Genomic DNA, 19,366 nt, shown 5'->3' with positions numbered 1-19,366 from the left:
GCTGTACTTAATACAGTGTTTGCTACAGCCCAAAATTTGTTTTAGCATCCAGAGCAAATGTTCTTTACAAAACTAAACATTTACACCTTTTTCAAGACATGAATTGAATTTGTTAGCATGGTATATATTAGGGGAAAAAAAAGCAGGTCTACTTACCCCAAAGTTAGTAGCAGCAAAGCGATCGGAGGCAGATACATTAGTTGCTGCTGTGGTATGAGCATAGAAAGCATTTATATTGGCCAACAATGTACTCATAACTGCTGGAACTCCAGGGCACATATATTTAGAAGACAGACAGGAAAAGTGCCTACAATTCAAACAAACCAACAGTTATTAAAGTTAGCAAAGAAGCTGCTTGTTCTCTCACCACAGTTTCTGTTCAGCTTCAATGGTCTAAGTTTCAAGCTATCTCATGAACAACTGCATATCAGATTCACACTTGATTCTTATTCTGTTAATCCTAAACACAAATCCATGATTTAACTACATTTTAATTGCTATTAAGCAAAACATTCATTATTAAACAAAAGCTTAAAACCAAACACAAACTTATCATCATAAAAATCCACGGAGATGTATAGTGGAAATGGATTTAATTGATGCCAACAAAAAGACTTAAACCAGCATTTTAGAGTGGCTTTTATTTTAGGCTACAAAGGTGAGGCATCGAGCAACTCCTGGGTTCACCTTGCTTTGATTTAGGCCATAACTGAAACTGTTCCACTTTGATTCAAGGCAGTAAAATGTTGATAATCGGTCTCAAACCTGAAGTAGCCAAAACCAGCAGCTCAACACGACAGGAAATGCCTCTTTGTGGCATACAGAGAGCTTATAATGTAAGAAAACAGAGATACAAGATGGATGAAAGATCTAACACATGAGGAGAGTGAACAACATCATTACAAACATAAATTCCTTATTTCAAGATTTATAGTTAGGCGGGACTGGGTAGGAGGTAAAGTGATAAAGAGTAAATGTATATGGATAGAAAAGAGTGTGAGGGGAATTAGGAAGAGAAGATGGTGGTGAAAATGGATGTACAGTCAAACAGGAGAGGACGAAGAAACTCTGAAGCTCTCTGTGTGACTGAAGGTCCTGATTTAGCCACATGCTCCTCTTAGCTGGAGTCTCTGGCTCCTTTCTCCTGTTTCTCTTCAGGAGCATAAGGCAGAGCAGTGTGCTGGGCCTGAACCACCTGGGCATTAGTGCACTTCCAAGGGAAAAATTTACACAAGGTACAACTGAACTCCATCCTGCCAAACTTAAGCCAAGTACCCTTAACTGCTGTCACTGCCCAAAAAATATTTCAAGACATCATTCAGGATTATTTTCATCTTGTATTTAGATTCCTGTTCCTAAAGCTATAAAAAACAAGCTCTTTGTACTTTCCTGCAAGCCTGCACACAAATTCACTCTAACTGCACTAAGCTTTTTGATACCCTCTTATTGTCTCAGCAGTCCTCTAAATTGCTTCACTCTGCTCTTGTGACTAACCCTGTTCATCATATTCCTGCTTTCTGATGTTCCAGGGTTGCAGAAACTTGCTTCTGATGAAGAGACAAGAGTACCTCTTCTAGGGTCTCCCATGCCGCTGACTTAGTATTATTTGTGGATGCCTTCAGTGTATTTGTAGATGCTTTTTTCATAACTCTGGGGTAATCTGCAATTTCTGCCAAACAACTCTTAAAAACTATAGGGCTGGCAGACCAAAAAGGGGAACTAGGGGGAATGGAATGAGTCAGAAAGTGGCAGCACATAAAGTCTCCCTTGCTTCTGCTTTTCCAGTACTTCCCTCTCAGTGCACAGTCTCTTACTACAGACGCTCATCTAAAGAGTCAGAAATGGGCCTAAAAAGTGCCCTGGGCTGCCAGTGCCTCACATCACTCCAAACCAAGCACTCCCCAACACCTTTCTCTAGCATTAGGCCTTCTTCAAAGCATTTTCTAGCTAGATTTATTTATCACATAGTCCTGCACCAATGCAGTAATACATATATACATAAAATTTGTACCATGGCAGTCATGTTCTGTTGGGGCCTGGCTAGCAGAGGAGCTGTGACTTGAGCAATGGTTAAAGGAATGCTTAAGCAATTAAAAACAAGACACACAAAATAGGTCGTGCTGACCTTATTTCTATCTTCACGCATTCCTGTGTCTTCAATCCAACACCTTAAATGGTCTTGCTCTCTCCTGCTGCCAGGGTTTTTAGGTTTAGTTTTGGTTTTACTGCCTTATAGATAAGTCATTTTGCTAACAAGCTGAGAATAGTGCTGTTGTCTAGGTTCTCATAGACACTGTGTAGCTCTTGTCATCACTTTCCCAGGATGTGAGAGCGGGATGCAGCTTAAACTTGTAACCTATCATAAGTAAGAACTGCAGCATTGACAGGTTGAGCAACCAATCTAGAGTTGTGTGATCAGTGCATAGCTGCATGTACGGGAGACATTTTACTATAAATACTGTTAGGTGCCCTAAATAAAGTTGGCTACAAGAGCATCATAATGGTGTGTGCTGTAGTCCGTGTCCCTTGCAAGGACCCCAACAATCTTCAAAATGTTTTGCAAGCATTTCTTGGCCTTTCTGTAAGGTTGGTCCTTAAGTGCTATTATCTCCATCTTACAAAACTGGAGAAACTGCTCAAATCTACACAATAAATCGATCCCATGGGCCAGGACTAGAACTCAGCATTCCCAGCTATGTTCTCATTACCAAGCCTTTCATTCATTGCCAGTATTTTCCAGAAGTGCTTTTAAATACTGCAATATGAATCTGACTAAAAGCACAATGCAGCTCTCTGCCACTTAAGAAAGTCTCTCATTATATGTCATGATTTCTGTTAAGTAGAGGAATCATAATTTCCTTTGTAATAAAAGACAATAGTGATGTCTGGTAATTCTCACCAGTAAAAGCAAGCTTTAAAATTAATAGAAATCTCTCCTGATCTATTAATCACATGCATTTTGAGAAACATGCAAAGATGATCAGAACTTTTGTTTAAAAAATTGACACCAAAACAATTAACATATACTTTTACCCTTGACCTTTGACCTTTAATTTCCAAAAACCTTCTAGTGGACCTAAAGGTCTTTAGTGCATGAGTAACCCTAGACTGGAGATAAGGTGGCACTGATAACCCCACTGGCCTTACAGTCATACCTGTAACAAATGCTCTGCTGATGGAGGAGACAGGCAAAAGTGGTAGTCAGCAGCAGCCCTGTCTTGGAAGCCATTGAGAAAGTTTCAATTGCCTTCAGGGAACATGACAGACCATGGAAAAGCAGTTTGGGTTAACACTCAAAGATCAGCGAGATGCCTTCTGATGGTTCTTGTAACCACTTTACCTGAGCTACTCATAACCTGTATTGAACTCTTACCTTGAAAATAGACTCAAATTGTACCAATTTATCATGAGGAAGATATACACCTATTGGTGTAATTTATGTCCTTATTGTATTACTGTCTTGCTTTGCCTGTGATATGGTTAGTGAAAATGATGATGAAATACCTGTATCAAGTGCTAGATTTTTCTCTCCTTCATTTAATTAAACTCTCTAAAGTTCATAGAGCCTATTAAGTATACCACGTGCAATATGGGTCATGAATCTGAGAATGCTGATAATGTAGGTTATCAGACACCTGCTGGCCACCTTGCTTCCTTCTGCTTGCTAAAATAAATAGATCAAAGGAAACTCCCTTGCTTGTGTTTGCAGGTCTCTGAAAACAGTAGCCAATAGCATGAAGTATTAATAATTTCTAAGGGGCATATGGTGTCACAGCAACGATTGCTAAGTCTCACACATTTTATACTGTTTAAGCTAGAGTCATGTCTGAAACAAGGCCTGCTTGCTCCAGCTTTCTTACTATGCAATTTCCTGACCAACATGCAGTGCCTGTGATTCTGCGAATCTTTCTGCTAGTGTGAATCAGGGACGAAAGAAGGCTAATTGATCTGCTGTACTCATCAGTAAGCAAATCCTATCAATAAAAAATTAGTTTAATGGCTGACTTGTGTGCTCTTTGCAATGCCACCACATTAGTTGAAAACTCGCAGGATGGCATAGCTAATGCCCATTAACCTGCTGGAAATAGAACTATGCTGCTGATTGAGAAGCATTAGGGGTCTACCTGTGGTGACTCTTGCCAGTAAGAAGCAAAGATGTTAATGGAGCTTTTATTGCACTTGACTCTATTACACCAAATCCAGGTTGCTGATGTTATGTATAATTTCACTGTCTAGTCAAACACTGTTTCAATATGTGCTCTGGTTTTTGCCTTCTAAACAGAAATAAATTACACTGAAAAAGAAAAGGAAGCAAGGAAAGTTATTTTTTCTTCATGGTGGAAAGGTGACTTAATATATCTAGGTAAATAAACTTCTAGCATGATTCCTTCAAAACATGGAATTTACAGCATAAACTGCCATCAATCACTGCACTCATCAAAACACACTCCATCTGGATCACTGTGCTGGTTTTCTGTGACACTTATTTTCTTTCCTACTGTTTCACACATACATGCTTCTACTTCTGGGAGTTACACATACCACTCATGTAGCTAACAGTGTCTCTCTAGCTGCTATCCATCACCAAAAAGAAAGTAAAAATGTCTTCTGAACCATATAAGAATTGCTGTAACTGTCTTTCTTTTTCTAATACAGACTCCATGAGGAGTGGAGGAATATAATAATCCTAAGAAAGAAGAGTGGATTATGGAATCTATTCAGTCAAGACTTCAAAGAGATGCAATTACTGCACCACAAGCAGGCTTTTTGTTGTATTTTGGTTTTGTATCAATGGTTCTTTTTCTATGCATGTGAATTCTACAAACAACTTAAAAGCAGATTTTCTTGCTGAGGAACTGGGCAGTTGTAATTCCTGTCTTGAGAATAAGACACCCTTTCTAAGTGGGCATCCTTTAGGGAAAAACTGTCTACATTTATTCTCATTAAAACATGGATGCCTCTATCTCCTGCAACAGGTGCAATCAAGCTTGAACTCATTCTCTTTATAAATTTAATGAGAAAGGTCTCACTGGGGACAATGACTAGAGTAGATAAGTAGCAACTTTTATGGTATCTTTTGGGTGGATATCTACATTCCAGTATGAGTATACTCAGTGTATTTGGAAAATCAAGACTATTTTTGAAATATTATTTCTATGCTCTAAAGGAATAAATATAAAGAAATATTGAGAGTCAGAAAGAAATCATCAGGGTTTACTAAGGGGATTGGAGATGACAAAGCCAGTGGCATGAACTAAAAATTATAGACAAGTGGGGTTGTTTACTGCTGTAGTGCAACAGGATGCCAAATTGCTCTAGACAGGAACACTTTAGGGAAGCTTAATTAAATTTATGTTGTGCTCAGAAATGCAGAATGGCATATGTTCCTACTCCAGAATATGCCATCTACTCATACCTAAAAGGGTCAAGACTGACTTAAGTGGCACTGAAACTTTATATAACAGCTAATTTAAAAACAAATATGAATACTAAAAATTACATTCAGGCAATAACAGCACCTCATCAGCAACATCCTAAAACTCATGTGAGATAAAGTGTGTAAGAAGCATGTGGGTTCTCTCTGGGGTCTGGATCATGGGGCATTAAAGCATAGCCAGTTTTTCATTTACAAATGCAAACATTTTAATTTACAATGTTATCATGAGACATGCAGCAGAGGTACTCTGCAACTGGAATCTCAAGCAAAAAATGCTTACACAATATTCCTTTGGGCTAAGTGATTGCATTCAAATTCTCTCTCTGCTGTATGGTAGAAAATTGCTTTTGTTTTAGTAGGAGAAGATCGTTACCAAATGGTTTCTGATAATTCTCTTTTCCAAAGCAAGAAGATGCACATTTTCTTCCAGCCATTAAAATTGCTCCAGAAAAAAAAGGTCACCTCATAAACAGATACAAAACCAACACATAATAGTCCAAAAGAAAATTCCTCATGACAGATCTAGTGTTTTCACTACTCTTCTCCCCAAAGTCTCAATGCTCTGAGATGTGTCTGCAAATGAATCAGCAAAACAGTGGATATGAATATACATTCTTCTCCAAGCATTATTGGAGATTACATTAATTATTGATTTTATTCTTAACTTAAACAGGATGGAGATTTTCCCTCAAATAGGGATTTCTCATTATTAACATACAACATTTTGAAATATAAAAGGACATGGCTATGGGGGCAACAAATCTTAGCTCTTATTTCCTGTTACTACCAATAATTAAATCACTTTTTTTATGACACCTGCCTTCAAATACCTGGTTTTCAGTCATTAACAGTGAGGAAACATGGTGGAAAAGGTATAGAAAAAAGCAAGAACAAAAGGAGGACAAGGCAAAGTAGGTAATTTAACTTAAAATTACTTGGTCAAGATTTCTTGAGTAAGGATTCCTGAAAAATATGCTGCAGTACTTGCCCAGCTCCATGTTTGAAGCTCATACTAAATTTACTTCCTTCTCATGAATATTTTTATGTTATTTACTGAGGTAAAAATAAAGCATCTTCTTTGTATGAAAATATAACCTGTCCATTTCTAACTCTGTTAAGTAAAAAAGCTTTTTAAATGGTCATATCTGTTTTATTGCTATTTCTGCAATGCTGACTTTCGCAACATCTGAATCTCTAAAACAAGCTTCAAACTTTTCCTGGAAAACATCACAGCACTGATATGCATCGAGAGATGAATAAAAAGAAACTTCAAAACAATTTTACAGTTGAGGTTGTGTGTGAAAAATTTCATATTGTATTGAGATAACCAACTACCAGGGCTATAGTTAAGAGGAAATACCATTGCTAAATTAGTCTTTTATTTCTGATGCAAATAAGTAATAAGAATCCTCCATTGGCATGAAGAGAGGATTCATCTCTCATCAAACCTTGTGCTCATTTTAATACATAGAGGAGGAATAACTATCAATAATATTTTGATTAAAATGCCATACCATTTTAAATCAAGTTACAAAACTGTATTGTTGTGCTAGTAAAGAAATGACATAATCAAGGTGTAAAGATAAAGAAGGCTAAAGAGAAGCTAAACATGAAAACCCAACATTCATGAAACTCTATGTATGAATTCCTCCATATGTAGTTTAGATGTACAATACCACACAGGAACTGTCAAATTTAATTAATTACTCTGTGTAATGTTGTATAAGTTTCTCAGTTGAAAAGCATTAAAATCTATATATTACAAATACACCCTCTACCTTTCTATATAAGATTCAGAGTACAATAATTCACAGAGGGCTACATAAAGTGAAATACATGCTCATTGCAATAGCAGATGGTGTCATTATCCTGCACTAAAAAGAAAACTTTACATGCTTTGTGCCTTCATACTCGTTATAAGACTTTTCTGTTTAGGAGGTTAAGAGATAGAGAAAATGAGACATATGTTTCATTCAAAATTCCATAATATCACCTTCCTATAAGAAAAATATTTCTATATTTCTTCTTTAGAGGACTCATTTGAAGTCCTCTGCTTTCCTAAAGCTCCAGTAGGAGCAGAATATAGTTTTTCTCACCAGAAAACGTTTTATTGGAAAAATTGAGAATGCATAGTGGAGCTCTCATGTCTCCAGGCCTCTAAGATAAATGCTGCTGTGTTCTAAAGTGATCAGACAGCTACTTCAGAATGAACAACATAGCAACAAGTTCCAATACTGTTAAAAATGATTTGCATTAATTATTTAGATATACTACAGAAGCTCACTATAGCCATTGCTGATGTTCTATGATTTCTGTATTCCTGGAAAAGAGTACAGAGCATGTGAAATCATGTCCTACCATCTCAGTCCCATCTGGAACACTGGAAATCTTTCTGAGCCTTGCTATATATCAGTATCATAAGGATTAAGAAATGCATTAGCAGTAATACCAGTAACAGCTTATAAAGTGTTCATAATATATCTTAAATCCACTTCAGATGAGAAGCACTTAAATGAGAATCAGATGGACAGAAAAGAAGAATTTTAAATCAGGAATAGAAGAGAAATGGACAATGAAAACGTGGAGCTTTGAAACTTATTACTTGCCTCAAATGCATTCTTGAGAGTAAAGCAGAAAACCAGACATGATAATACTTACGTCATAGCTTGATAAATATATTCAATTCCATAGCGCATTGCAAATTCATCTACAATTTCTTGTGCAGCATCATCAAAGTACACCTTCCAGGCTTCATCCCCTTTCACTTCAGGGATTTTCACAACACCATTAGATTTAACTTCCGTCAAGTAATGGAATAGATTCTAAAGGTAAGAAATATTCCAAATAGAAAATTTTAGCTTTTAAGCAGCATTTGGAAAATACATCCTAATATATAGCCGTATATAGTCATCAATATATTGTTAGCTCATTTTTTTTTAAAAATATTTATTTTTCTGAAGACTAGCACAAACTAGTCAGCAGGCTTGTGATTCAGCACATTGATCTGTCTCCTCAGTATAAAGTCCTGTCAGTTCACTGGCAGAAAAAGGCTGCAACATAAGATAGTGCAGAAAGTTCTCTATTATATGCCCTTGTTAATGAATGAAATTGTGATGCTATAATAGTCACCCCACAGTGCTTCAGCTTTAAGTGGATCTGTGACCAATAAAATTCAAATTCATTATTTAAGACCTGTAAATTACAGGGAGCTAACAGAAATATTGCAGATGCTTCTCAAGTAGTGCATGATGTGCAATAAAGTTTAGGTTTAGGAGCCTTGGGACCAAAGCTAGTATTTGACATTAGTGTCATAAAATGCTGCTCAGATTACCTAACTCCATATGTATCCTCAAACTGAGCAGCAGATTTTATTCCTATTTTCAATGATAAAAGAAACCCCAATACTTTGAAATACCTTCAGATTCCTAACAAGTCCATAACTGTCCCATGGCTTGTATTAAAGCAATAGAATGTTGCCATATACTTCACAGGTCAAAAAAATTGCAACATCAGGTCAAAATCTATCAGCACAAATGCCCTGAATATCTGATTTTACAAATGGTGAACAATGGAAGTTTTTGGAGACAGATTAGTGCTGAACTTTCAGCCATATATTGCCTATCATTTTTCAGAAACCCCTTGTATTTTCATAATAGAATTTCTACATGGTTCACTATTTGAGGAAAGAGGAACCAATTGCAAACAATATCTCTCAAAAGACACACTGGTTCATCATGGATGATTTTTTTTTCAATGTTGACAAAAGCAATCTAGATGAAGGGAAAATGAAATTTTTTATTGTCTGTGCTTCTCCTGCCTTCTCTCCTCTCTCCAAAATGTGAGTTAATGTAGCAGTAAAGAAATCCTTTACAGTTAATAGCTATATTTCTGTAATATACGGAAATGTTTGTATATTCTTGATGTTAGCATGTAAGGAGCATCAACGTGCTAAATCAAAACACAGTACAGGGAGAGCTTATGTGGTACTCTCTCTTATTTTTCTAACAGCTACTGGCAGGACTCATCTGTTGGTCTTACATTGTTCTGCCTTTGCCTCTGAACCTGATATGCCATCAGCAATACCAAATGGGAAATCTAAAATAAACTTGTCCCAAGGTATAGCAGCAGTTATTTGTTTCAGTGTTCTAATGTTCTGTAGCCTTTTTTCCTTATCCATGCAACAACTGAATAGGAATTTCTCTATAGTATACTTTAACTTCTCTGACATACCTCATGTAGACAGGTGTACTGCACATGATAGGGAGCAACTTTCTCTTCTCCTTCTATTTCAACATTGATTTTCAGTCTAATGGCCCCAGAGACTGCTGATTTATCCGTTCGCTTTTCTGGACAGTGGAAAAATAATACATTAGTAATTACCAAGAACACATGTATGTCATCTGAAAAGCTTTCATAAATTTTTCTAGTTTAATAAGAATATTTTTTAAAGGCAGAAAGTCCTACTGCTGAAAACAAGATTTTATTTTTCAGTACCTCACACATTGTTCAGACCAGGAAATAGAATATCAAACTATGAATTAAAGAATCTTTCTTATCTGCCATATTCAAACCAGGCTGCACAGCAAATTATTTACCACTTTTCCCTTTTCAATAGAAATAATTTTCATTTTCTATCTGGTGTCTGTACTAATTATTATTATTTTCATTTAATTATGAACAACCTGGTCTACTATGTCTGAATGTGGTAGATTGACCCTGGTGGGATGCAGGTGCCCACCAAAGCCCCTCAGCTGGATGGGGGAGAGAAAATGTAATGAAATCTTCATGGGTCAAGAGAAGAACAAGGAGAGATCACTCACCACTTAGTTTCTTGGGCAAAACCAGACTCAGCTTGGGGAAAAATTAATTTGATCCCACTCAAATCAGAGTAGGATAACAATAAATAAACCCAATCTTAAAACACACCTTCCTTCCACCCTTCCCTTCTTCCCAGGCTTAACTTTGCTCCTGATTTTCTCTACCATCCCCCCTGCATGGGGGATGAGGAATAGAGGCTGCAGATAGTTCATCACATCATTATCTCTGCCACTCCTTCCTCCTCAGGTGGAGGACTCCTCAGTCTTCCCTGCTCCAGAGTGGGGTTTCTCCCACAGGAGACATTCCTCCATGAATTCTCCAATGTGAGTCCTTCCCATGAGTTGCAGTTCCTCATGAACTGCTCCAGCGCAGGTGCCTCCCATGGGGTGCAGTCCTTCAGGAACAGGCTGCTCCAGCATGGGTCCTCTGCAGGATCACAAGTCCTGCCCATAAACCTGGTCCAGCATGGGCTCCTCTCTCCACAGGGCCACAGGTCCTGCCAGGAGCCTGCCCCAGCATAGGCTTCCCACAGGGTCACATCCTCCTTTTGGCATCCACCTGCTTTGGTCCTCCACAGGCTGCAGGTGGATCTCTGCTCCTCCATGGACCTCCATGGATTGCAGGGAGACAGTCTGTCTTATCATGGTCTTCATCACAGGCTGCAGGAGAATCTCTCTCCTCTTCCTGCTTCTTCATTAACCTGGATGTCAGCAGATCTGTTCCTCCCACGCATTCTTGCTTCTCTCTCCAGCTGCAGTTGTGCAGTCATCTCCTGCCCACCCACCTTCTTAAACACATTATCCCAGAGGTGCTAATACTGGCACTGATGGGCTTGGCCATGACAAGCAGCAGGTCCATCTTGGAGCTGGCTGGTATTGTCTCTGTCAGGCACAGGGGAAACTTCTAGCAGCTTCACAGAGAAGTCACCTCTGTAGGCCCCTGCTACCAGAACTTTGCCATGCAAACCCAATGTGCTGAAACTCAGGATGTTCTTAGCAGAACTCGATGAGAGAGCTAAGCTGAATCTTTAAGGAGAAGTGCCATGGAGAACTCTTTTTATGCTATCTGATTAGCTGCTGTCACTCGTTGTGGAGGTTACCAATGATCTTTGACTCCAGTTATCACTTTTCCAGTCCACTCTAGCAATATCACTGAGACAACAGGAATTAAAATTTTTTTTGATTCTTTCACAAACCACCGTGATGCAAGTGGTGATGAGCAGTACAATTAGTAAGGATTACTATTCCACAAATCCAATTGTTTTGAGTATTTCACTCCTCTTTCTTCTGTATGATGTAACATACTGCAGTTACGTCAAAGTGTGCATGCATTGGAATTAAATATGCCTTTCTTTTTAGAAAATTAGAATTATCACCACCCACTTATCAATATTTTTTAGATGCTGATTGAAAGGTTTTCATTCCAGATTCTTCCTTTTGCAGAGCACATAGATATTTGATGCTATTATTAAACTGCTTCCAGTCAAATCAGTTCTGCACAATTTGTTTAAAAAAAATCCATTTAATTATAATTTATATCAGCATTTATATCAGTTTAAGTCACTGAAACTTTTGAAGGAATAAAATTCAGAATTCATAATGACATTTAAAAAATCTCATTATAAATAAGAAATAAAACAAGAGTTTAACTTCATTGTCAATAAGAGATCAAAAAGTTCTCTGATCTATCTACATATATCACTGGGAAATTAAACACTAGACAAGGAAACATGAACTTGATTAGGAAACAAATACTCTACAACTTCAGAAAATGTCATGTAATTCACCTAAAGTTTTTACAGAGCAATCAGCCTAAACAAAAATGCTAATGTCATAATTTTATGATCAAATATAGGAGATTAACTTTTAAAGTGCTTCTATGCTTAGATTTCAATAGGGAAAGTATATTCTGAGACACTTTTCCATTAATTTATTTCTGGTTTAAAGAATGTTACTTTTAAAGACCTGTCTAGACAGGAAAGTGCAGCCACTGAGGACATCAGAGAGGAGCTTGAGGTTCAACAGTCTGCCTCTGGTTTATCACTTGCAGTGTAAACACATTTGATGTGGACAGAACAGAAAACTCAAGCAAGCAAGTTTTGTGAAGAACTGCAGGTGTAAACACAAGGAAAAGCAGAGATGATTAAGCCCATAATAAATATTTTGTAAAAAAATATGTGATAAAATGAATGTGGGTATTTGTAGATGTATTTCCCAAAGAATGCTACTGTTAATGGACTACTCTAAAATGTTGGGTTTTCCACAGAGTTTTAATTTTGCTTTAAACCTAAATATTTTTCTTTGATATCATTGGGGATTAATTAGCTTGTTTCTGTAATTGTGAGTCTGCTGTCTGAATCAAAATCAAAGAAGTATCTTTCATTTTCAAATCAAGCTGTAATATTTATTTTAAAAGTACTGAAGCTATACATTTTGAAGTACCAAAGCTACAGACTGAGATTCTACCTATATTTTTTTCAAGAAATCAATAAGAATCATACCTAAGTTATACCATACATCCATTTCTCCGCTCAATGTTCTTACTTCAATGATTGTTTGCCCAAGGAAGTCATCTGATTCTTTTTTGAAATGTTGTTTTACTCTAGATTTGATGTCATCATCTTCATCCCATACTCTCACTTTTATTCTATCTGTAGAGTTATGGCATTCACTGGAAAAACAAAAGTAAAATACAGGATATGAGTGATACACAGTTTTTATACCTTTGTACTGCTGTTTAACTATTTGAGCTGGATTTCTGTACACTTGCTTAACTGAATTAAATGTCAGAGTACAAACAATCAGCAACATCCAGTGGAATAAAAGACCATCCCTCATTGCCAGGGGCAAAACTGCAATTACTATATGTATGAGAAAGTAAAGAGATTAACTTGATTGGATTAAGTATACATAGAGATTGTATTTAGGAATGTCAAGAACTCCTCATTATAGTTATTAATTAATTAAAAATGTGTACATCTCAATGCCATTATTTAACAAATATCTTAGCTAAGATACAGTTAGGCCAGGTCTATTTTTTTAGGAATGCTATATTGTACATACAGTAAACTACAAAAGTAGAATAATACAAAGAGTAGAGAGAAAAAAATTAAGATATTTCCAGTGTGTGTCAAGAAGCCTTTGGAAAAAAACCCCAAGTATGCACAAATATCACAGCAAGACAAAACAGTCAATCAGAAACACAGGGAAATAAGTAGCTACTTTCTTTAAAGACATATTCATTTTCTCCAAGACCTCCATTCCCTGGTAAGAAGGGAGTAGAGACAGACTGCCATGTACTAAAAAATTCCCTGCAAATTTAAGTGGCTTACTAACCCCTCGTGGGTTGAGTGGATTTGAGAAACCACTAGAGGTACAAGGGAATGAGGTGGCTTCACTTGCAGTCTGCAGAGTACCCAGTGGATAAAAATTTTTACTCCCAACTATGCCCTGTATATATTTGCACAGAAATGAAAAAGGAACTCTATTGCTGCTTATTCCTAAAAGCCTCATGAGGACTGTTTAATATTCATCAGTATTAGCTTTTGATGACTTGATTGGAATATCCTAACATTGACTGCAGAAGTCTGTGGCAGTGAAAATCTTTCTGCTGGTGTTTGATGGCTAGTACAGACCTGGCATCAGTTATAAGCCATACTCATGCAGCTGTACTAACTGGTTTGATATCCATTCATTAATGCTACAAAAATATTCTAAGTATTATGTATCTTTGATTATCTTTAAATATAACTTTAAATTGTAGCAGCAAATTTTCATCTTCAGCAGGGTCTTAGTTTGACACTAGATTAAAAATTCTTCTTTGAATTCTATTCCAAGTACTATCACTGCTCAGTGATCTGTCTCAGTGTTTCCAGCATTAAAACAGTAATACTCTAACTTATCTTCCAACTGGCACCCCTCAGGGGTATTCTAAGAATTAATTAGTGGTGGTAATGGGCTTTGGAAGTATGAAGTGCTGTAAATGGTATTATTACTGTCAAGGCCAATCAGACACTAAAAATGGCATGCACAGCTTTTCCTCTGCCTCACTGTGACATCATTCAGTATCACAGAAATGCTTATGTCTGTCTGTATTCCAGATTTTAACTTTGCACATATTTCTGGCAATTAAAACATGCTTTATTCTGTGATTAGGAAAACTAATAAAGCCTTGTCTCCTTTTGTCTTATGACTGGCTTCCCTGACATCTAACAAACTGCAATCATCTATTGAATCTTCTCCCATAATTGGGATTTTCATAAATTACCTCTTCATGTGAACTATTCATGTATCTATTATGGGGTGAGCTCATACTGAGGACACTGTTAGGATCTCATCTCTCTCTGACCACCTATTTTCATAGAACATGACAGACATACTATTAAGGCTATCTGTAAAATTTCTCTGACTGATCACAAAATTCAAAAGCTGTTGGCAAGGACATATAAAATATAGGAAGATACAGATGGATTAAATAAACATCTTTGCCTTAAAAAACTAGGCTAAACCCAGAAAATATTTAATTTTCCTGAAATATAGCTCTGAGTTATTGCTTACCATTGCTAGAGTCCTGAATTGCATTTAGCTGTGTACGCAACAAAAATATTAAACTAGGGATTTCTACAGTGGCACAGGAAGACACATCATCAGTGAGGTATTTATGTGACCTTCATCACCATATCTGTGCTTTTGGTAGAAATCTTATTCTTACTTTGCTTCTCAGGGAGATGATGCATATAAAATGTCATTAAATGGTACCTCAGTGCAAATACTGTATTTTTATTCTCCTGAGACAACACCAATTTCCCTCTGATGTACACTTAGCTAATTAAGAAATATTTATTTAGATGGTTAGGAAGACTGCACTGTTCCCCAATATCCTCAGTTGTCTCTTCCACATTCTTTTCTCCTTTAATCTTAGGATAGTGAAACATGGTGAGACCTATCAAAGCCAATGACATGTTCATGTCTGTGTTGAAACTTTAGCACCGAGTCAGCTCTGCTACACATTTGTAACATTCCTGTGCAAGATCACAAAAATAGCATAGACGTGTTGTAAGAACTGAAGAGTGGATGAACAAACATTTCTACTGGCCTGCCCTGTGGTAGTGCCACTGCAGGGAGATTTACTATAGAAGTTACAGAGCTGTGTCTGCATGACACACCTACCCAGACTCCCAGAGACAGCACTATGTAATGAGATGCACGTTCTGCTTTAGTCACTGGTAACATCTGTGCAAAAGTTCTGGGTGAGATTCCTACTTCTGCTTATTCTGTCCAGCAAAATCAGCTCACGGAATTAAAAGCTAAGACATCATATGCTATTTTTAGTGTTCCTCTTCTAGGCAGTAGTTTATATGCTCACACAAAGGTAAGAAATGACTTGTTCTTTAGCAAGCAGAAAATGAACATACTGATGCTTCTGCAAGCTGGAAAAGTTGCAGGATATTCAGAAATGCAAAATAGAAGAGACAGTTTTAATAATTTACCAACAATCTGGTGAGACTACTTCTGTGTTTCCAGAATGGCACACAGACATGAAATAATCCTCGCAGAATTACTGCTCATTCTAATGGCTAGAGTAAAAAAAAAGTTATAACAAAGTATCTTTACAATAGTTCCCAATGTACATTTAATACTGGATGCACTGCCATGACCTGATTGTACATCTCCTCAAAGAGATCTGCACACAGTGATAAAATGACAACTAAATGATACTATGCTACTTTCAGTAAGTTCAGAGAGTCATTTATTGCTATGATTACTCTCATGCTTATTCTTACAGCCATTACTGCAAGCCAGAACCAGACCCATAGCATTGCTATGAGAAGTCTGCCTACTTTGTTCTTAGGTGTTCAGAGGTAGTTCCATTGACTCCCAGGAAATCTATTCCAGTCCTTCATTAGCCCCTCATTTGCAAACTTTCTGAAGTCTGATTTAAACCTCTCTAAATTGAATGTGTGCCTATTACTTCTTGTTCTACTATAACAGTAAGCATGGAAAATAGATTATTCCTTTCCTCTCTGCAGGAGAAAGGATGTGTTTAAAGACATCCTTACCTCCACTACTTGTCTCTTCTCTAGTCTGGACAGTCCCAATTCTTTAGCAGTGTGGTCACGGGCCATGCTTTCTGATAAAGTAGAATGAGACTAATTATGCCTTTTCTTGCACTAGTTTACTCTGTCATAACAAAAAGAGAGTTGTATAAAATTAATCTGGATTGACAGCAGTTTGAAAAGAAGACTCAGACCAAACAGGCTGTACTGTGAAACTGAAAAATATTATTGCTGAACAAACAATTTATCATTTCAATTGGTTCTTTGAGGTGTTCTGCTCTCTTGATTCGGGCCTGAGGCTGTGAGATACAGTTATTTTAATTAGTAGAATGTCTCAGAAATTTGGCTGCTTATTGAAGAATTTTTAGCATGGATAAATCCAGTAAACTAATATGCAGGCTTGATTACTTTATTGGTTTTATGTAATATACCCTATTACATACTCTTGCTTATGAGACTATCCTTAAGCTCTTTCAACAATTCTCACAAAACCATATTTAGGTATCACTGAAAACTGGAACACCATTTAAACAGTTCAGCAATTGTGTTATCTTCGGGTACAGTGAAGACCCTACTTTTTACACATCAGCTCAGCTGACTAAGAATGTATAAAATAACAGTAGAAAGGGACTTTTGGAAAGGCCTTCTCATTGTATTTATTTCCTATATATGACTGCTTATTGTAAATATTGCTTTAAATAAATCCACTAATCATTTATTGCAGAATAAATAAACTGTGATAGTGCTAGGCTTCAAGGTAATTCTAAGGAAAGAATGTCCACAGCTGGATGCCTGAAACTATTTGAGCATATGTTTTAATGCCTTGAAAGTGGCAATATATATCCAATAAAGCTATTTATCAGAGCCACGTGGCAACCTAGCAACAGACAAAATAGAAAGAATAAAAAAAATAAAATAACCGTCCAGTTATTTAAAAGACTTCTGTATTGTACAATTGTATCTGAGGAGTTAATGAATGGCCAGAGGAAACCTGGTACCTGCAGGGTTGGCAAAACAATTTGGAGATATGTGCTTGCTAGACAGCACTGTCAGAAAAAGCAAATTTCTATATTTCAGCAATTGACTGTTGAAAATAGTCAAGAAAAGAATGAGAGTAGAGTTCTATTATAGTGTATAGATCTAAAGGTTTCTACAAAGCTGAAAACCATACAGCCAAAATATATCTTCCTGTAACAAAAAATTGAAAATGCTGTTCCTTTTCCTGTATCAGGATGTGACACTCAAGCAGAAGAGAGTAGGTGATAGATAGCTGCAGGACTCTTCCTCTGCTCTGGCGTTGATAAAACTCTTCAGTCCACTGGTGTGTTATGGAAAAAATAAAATCTGCTCAGTTGTCTCATTTCTAATAATGTCAGTAGAAAGGAAAAAGCCCTTAGCGCCTGTATGGCATTCATTAAATGAGCATCTGCTGGCCTATTTACTTCCCTACCTTGTGCACCAAAAAGCTCTATTTTAGTTATGGTTTCTGAGTTCCCACGTTGAAACCTATGCCAGTACCCCATGGCCATTTAGCAGAGGGTCACATTATATTTTGTTAGAAACATTCTCTTATTGTTTACTATACAATCACATCGGGGTTATGTGTGATTCTAAGAACTAGAACACTGTCCTCACTCTATCTGCTATGACAGAGCAAATGCACAGTGGGGAGCCAATGTTTTTTCCAAGTCCTTGTTTTGGGCAGATTGGGAGATTTAAATGCATATTCTGGTATTATGAGTAAATATAAGATTGTAAGAATTTGAGATAACTTTTATTTCTGCAGTTTATCATTTAGGAGATAGCATGATGGTTAATATTTGATTTTAAATAGGATTATCAAATATCACTAGTAGAACCTAATTTAAATAATACTTTCTGAGTCAATGAAATAGTTCTATTGATCTAGTTTAATCTTCTGGTTAAACATGTATAGTTTATTTCATACACTTTCAAAATTCTCATATACTTTCAATTGAAATCCAATGCATTAAATAAGTCAGAGAGATTATTTTAGAAAGCACAAGTGCTATAAAAATGATTGAAAATGTATTCAGTTCAAAGCAGTTACTCAAGAGGTTCATGCTATACTAAGGTTGGGTTTTTTTATTAATGTTATTGCTGGAGCAGCAGATGATAGCAATACTTAGTGCTGGGAGGAAAAAAAACGAAAGAAAATAATATTTTCAAGTTTCCAGGGATTTTATTGTAGCCCTTCTCACATCTTTGAGAAAACATATTTAAAACTTCGTACGAAATTTGCTGAATTGCTCATCCAACTTTGGACACTATGCCAATTCATACAATTAAATGCTAGAAAGTAATTAATCTCCTGCTTTGGTCACTCACAATCAATCAGTGAGGGATGACACTTCACCTGTTACCAGAGTAACTCAAGAAGAAAACACTATCCGCACAGGGGAAGCCTGTAAAATGTTTCTAGGAGTGTACTTTTTCTGAATTAACTATTCATTTCTAACACCAGTACTGTGAAAGGAATAGGCATACATTGTTTGATATAGTTGGATTACCTAGTACCTTTTCCAGGCAAATAGAAGTGACATCTCAGACCAAACCTCTTTCAAACTCACTAATGAAATGATAATGTCCTCAACAACAAGGTAGCAGATTTTAGTCAAAAACCAGGGAAGTACTACATGGTAAAAAGTAAACCTCTCATGTGATGACACTACACCTTCTCAAAGTAAACAGCTCTATTTCAAATGCCTGAAGCCTAACAGAAATTGCTTCCAGGGTTTATGTAGATAGAAATAATGCCAACTGATGTCTTCCTTATAGGAGGAAAGGAATATAAGAATAAACTGAACAATGTTATTTTAAATTGTAGTGAGTGGCTATTTAGAAATTGCCTGTTGCACACAGTGACTAGCTGAGGATCCTGAATCTTAAATGGTCAGTCTGCAGGTTTCTGAGATACTCTGTGGCTGCTTCATAAATTCATCATTGCTTAAAAATTCAACACATCATTTTTATTGTCACTAGTACAGGGTTTCATCAAGTTGGAATAGCACTATTACACATAAATAAATTAGACT

The 19,366-nt window shown here is 36.7% G+C and overlaps 1 protein-coding gene across 1 annotated transcript in view; it reads right to left on the bottom strand.

Annotated features, from left to right (window-relative positions):
* UNC13C (unc-13 homolog C (C. elegans)) overlaps positions 1-19,366 on the bottom strand; it is a 131,170-nt gene that overhangs the window by 66,738 nt on the left and 45,066 nt on the right. The window contains exons 10-13 of the mRNA XM_009078702.1: positions 12,756-12,925; positions 9,668-9,783; positions 8,096-8,259; positions 157-307 (exon numbers count right to left, since the gene is read on the bottom strand). Of these exons, the coding sequence (XP_009076950.1) occupies positions 157-307; positions 8,096-8,259; positions 9,668-9,783; positions 12,756-12,925 (601 nt within the window). The remainder of the gene's footprint in view (positions 1-156; positions 308-8,095; positions 8,260-9,667; positions 9,784-12,755; positions 12,926-19,366) is intronic.

The sequence above is a fragment of the Acanthisitta chloris genome, unplaced genomic scaffold (assembly GCF_000695815.1).
Source record: "Acanthisitta chloris isolate BGI_N310 unplaced genomic scaffold, ASM69581v1 scaffold1307, whole genome shotgun sequence".
Lineage (NCBI taxonomy): Eukaryota > Metazoa > Chordata > Aves > Passeriformes > Acanthisittidae > Acanthisitta > Acanthisitta chloris.
The sequence above is the reverse complement of the archived record's forward strand: the minus strand, read 5'-3'. Positions and strand labels throughout refer to the sequence as shown.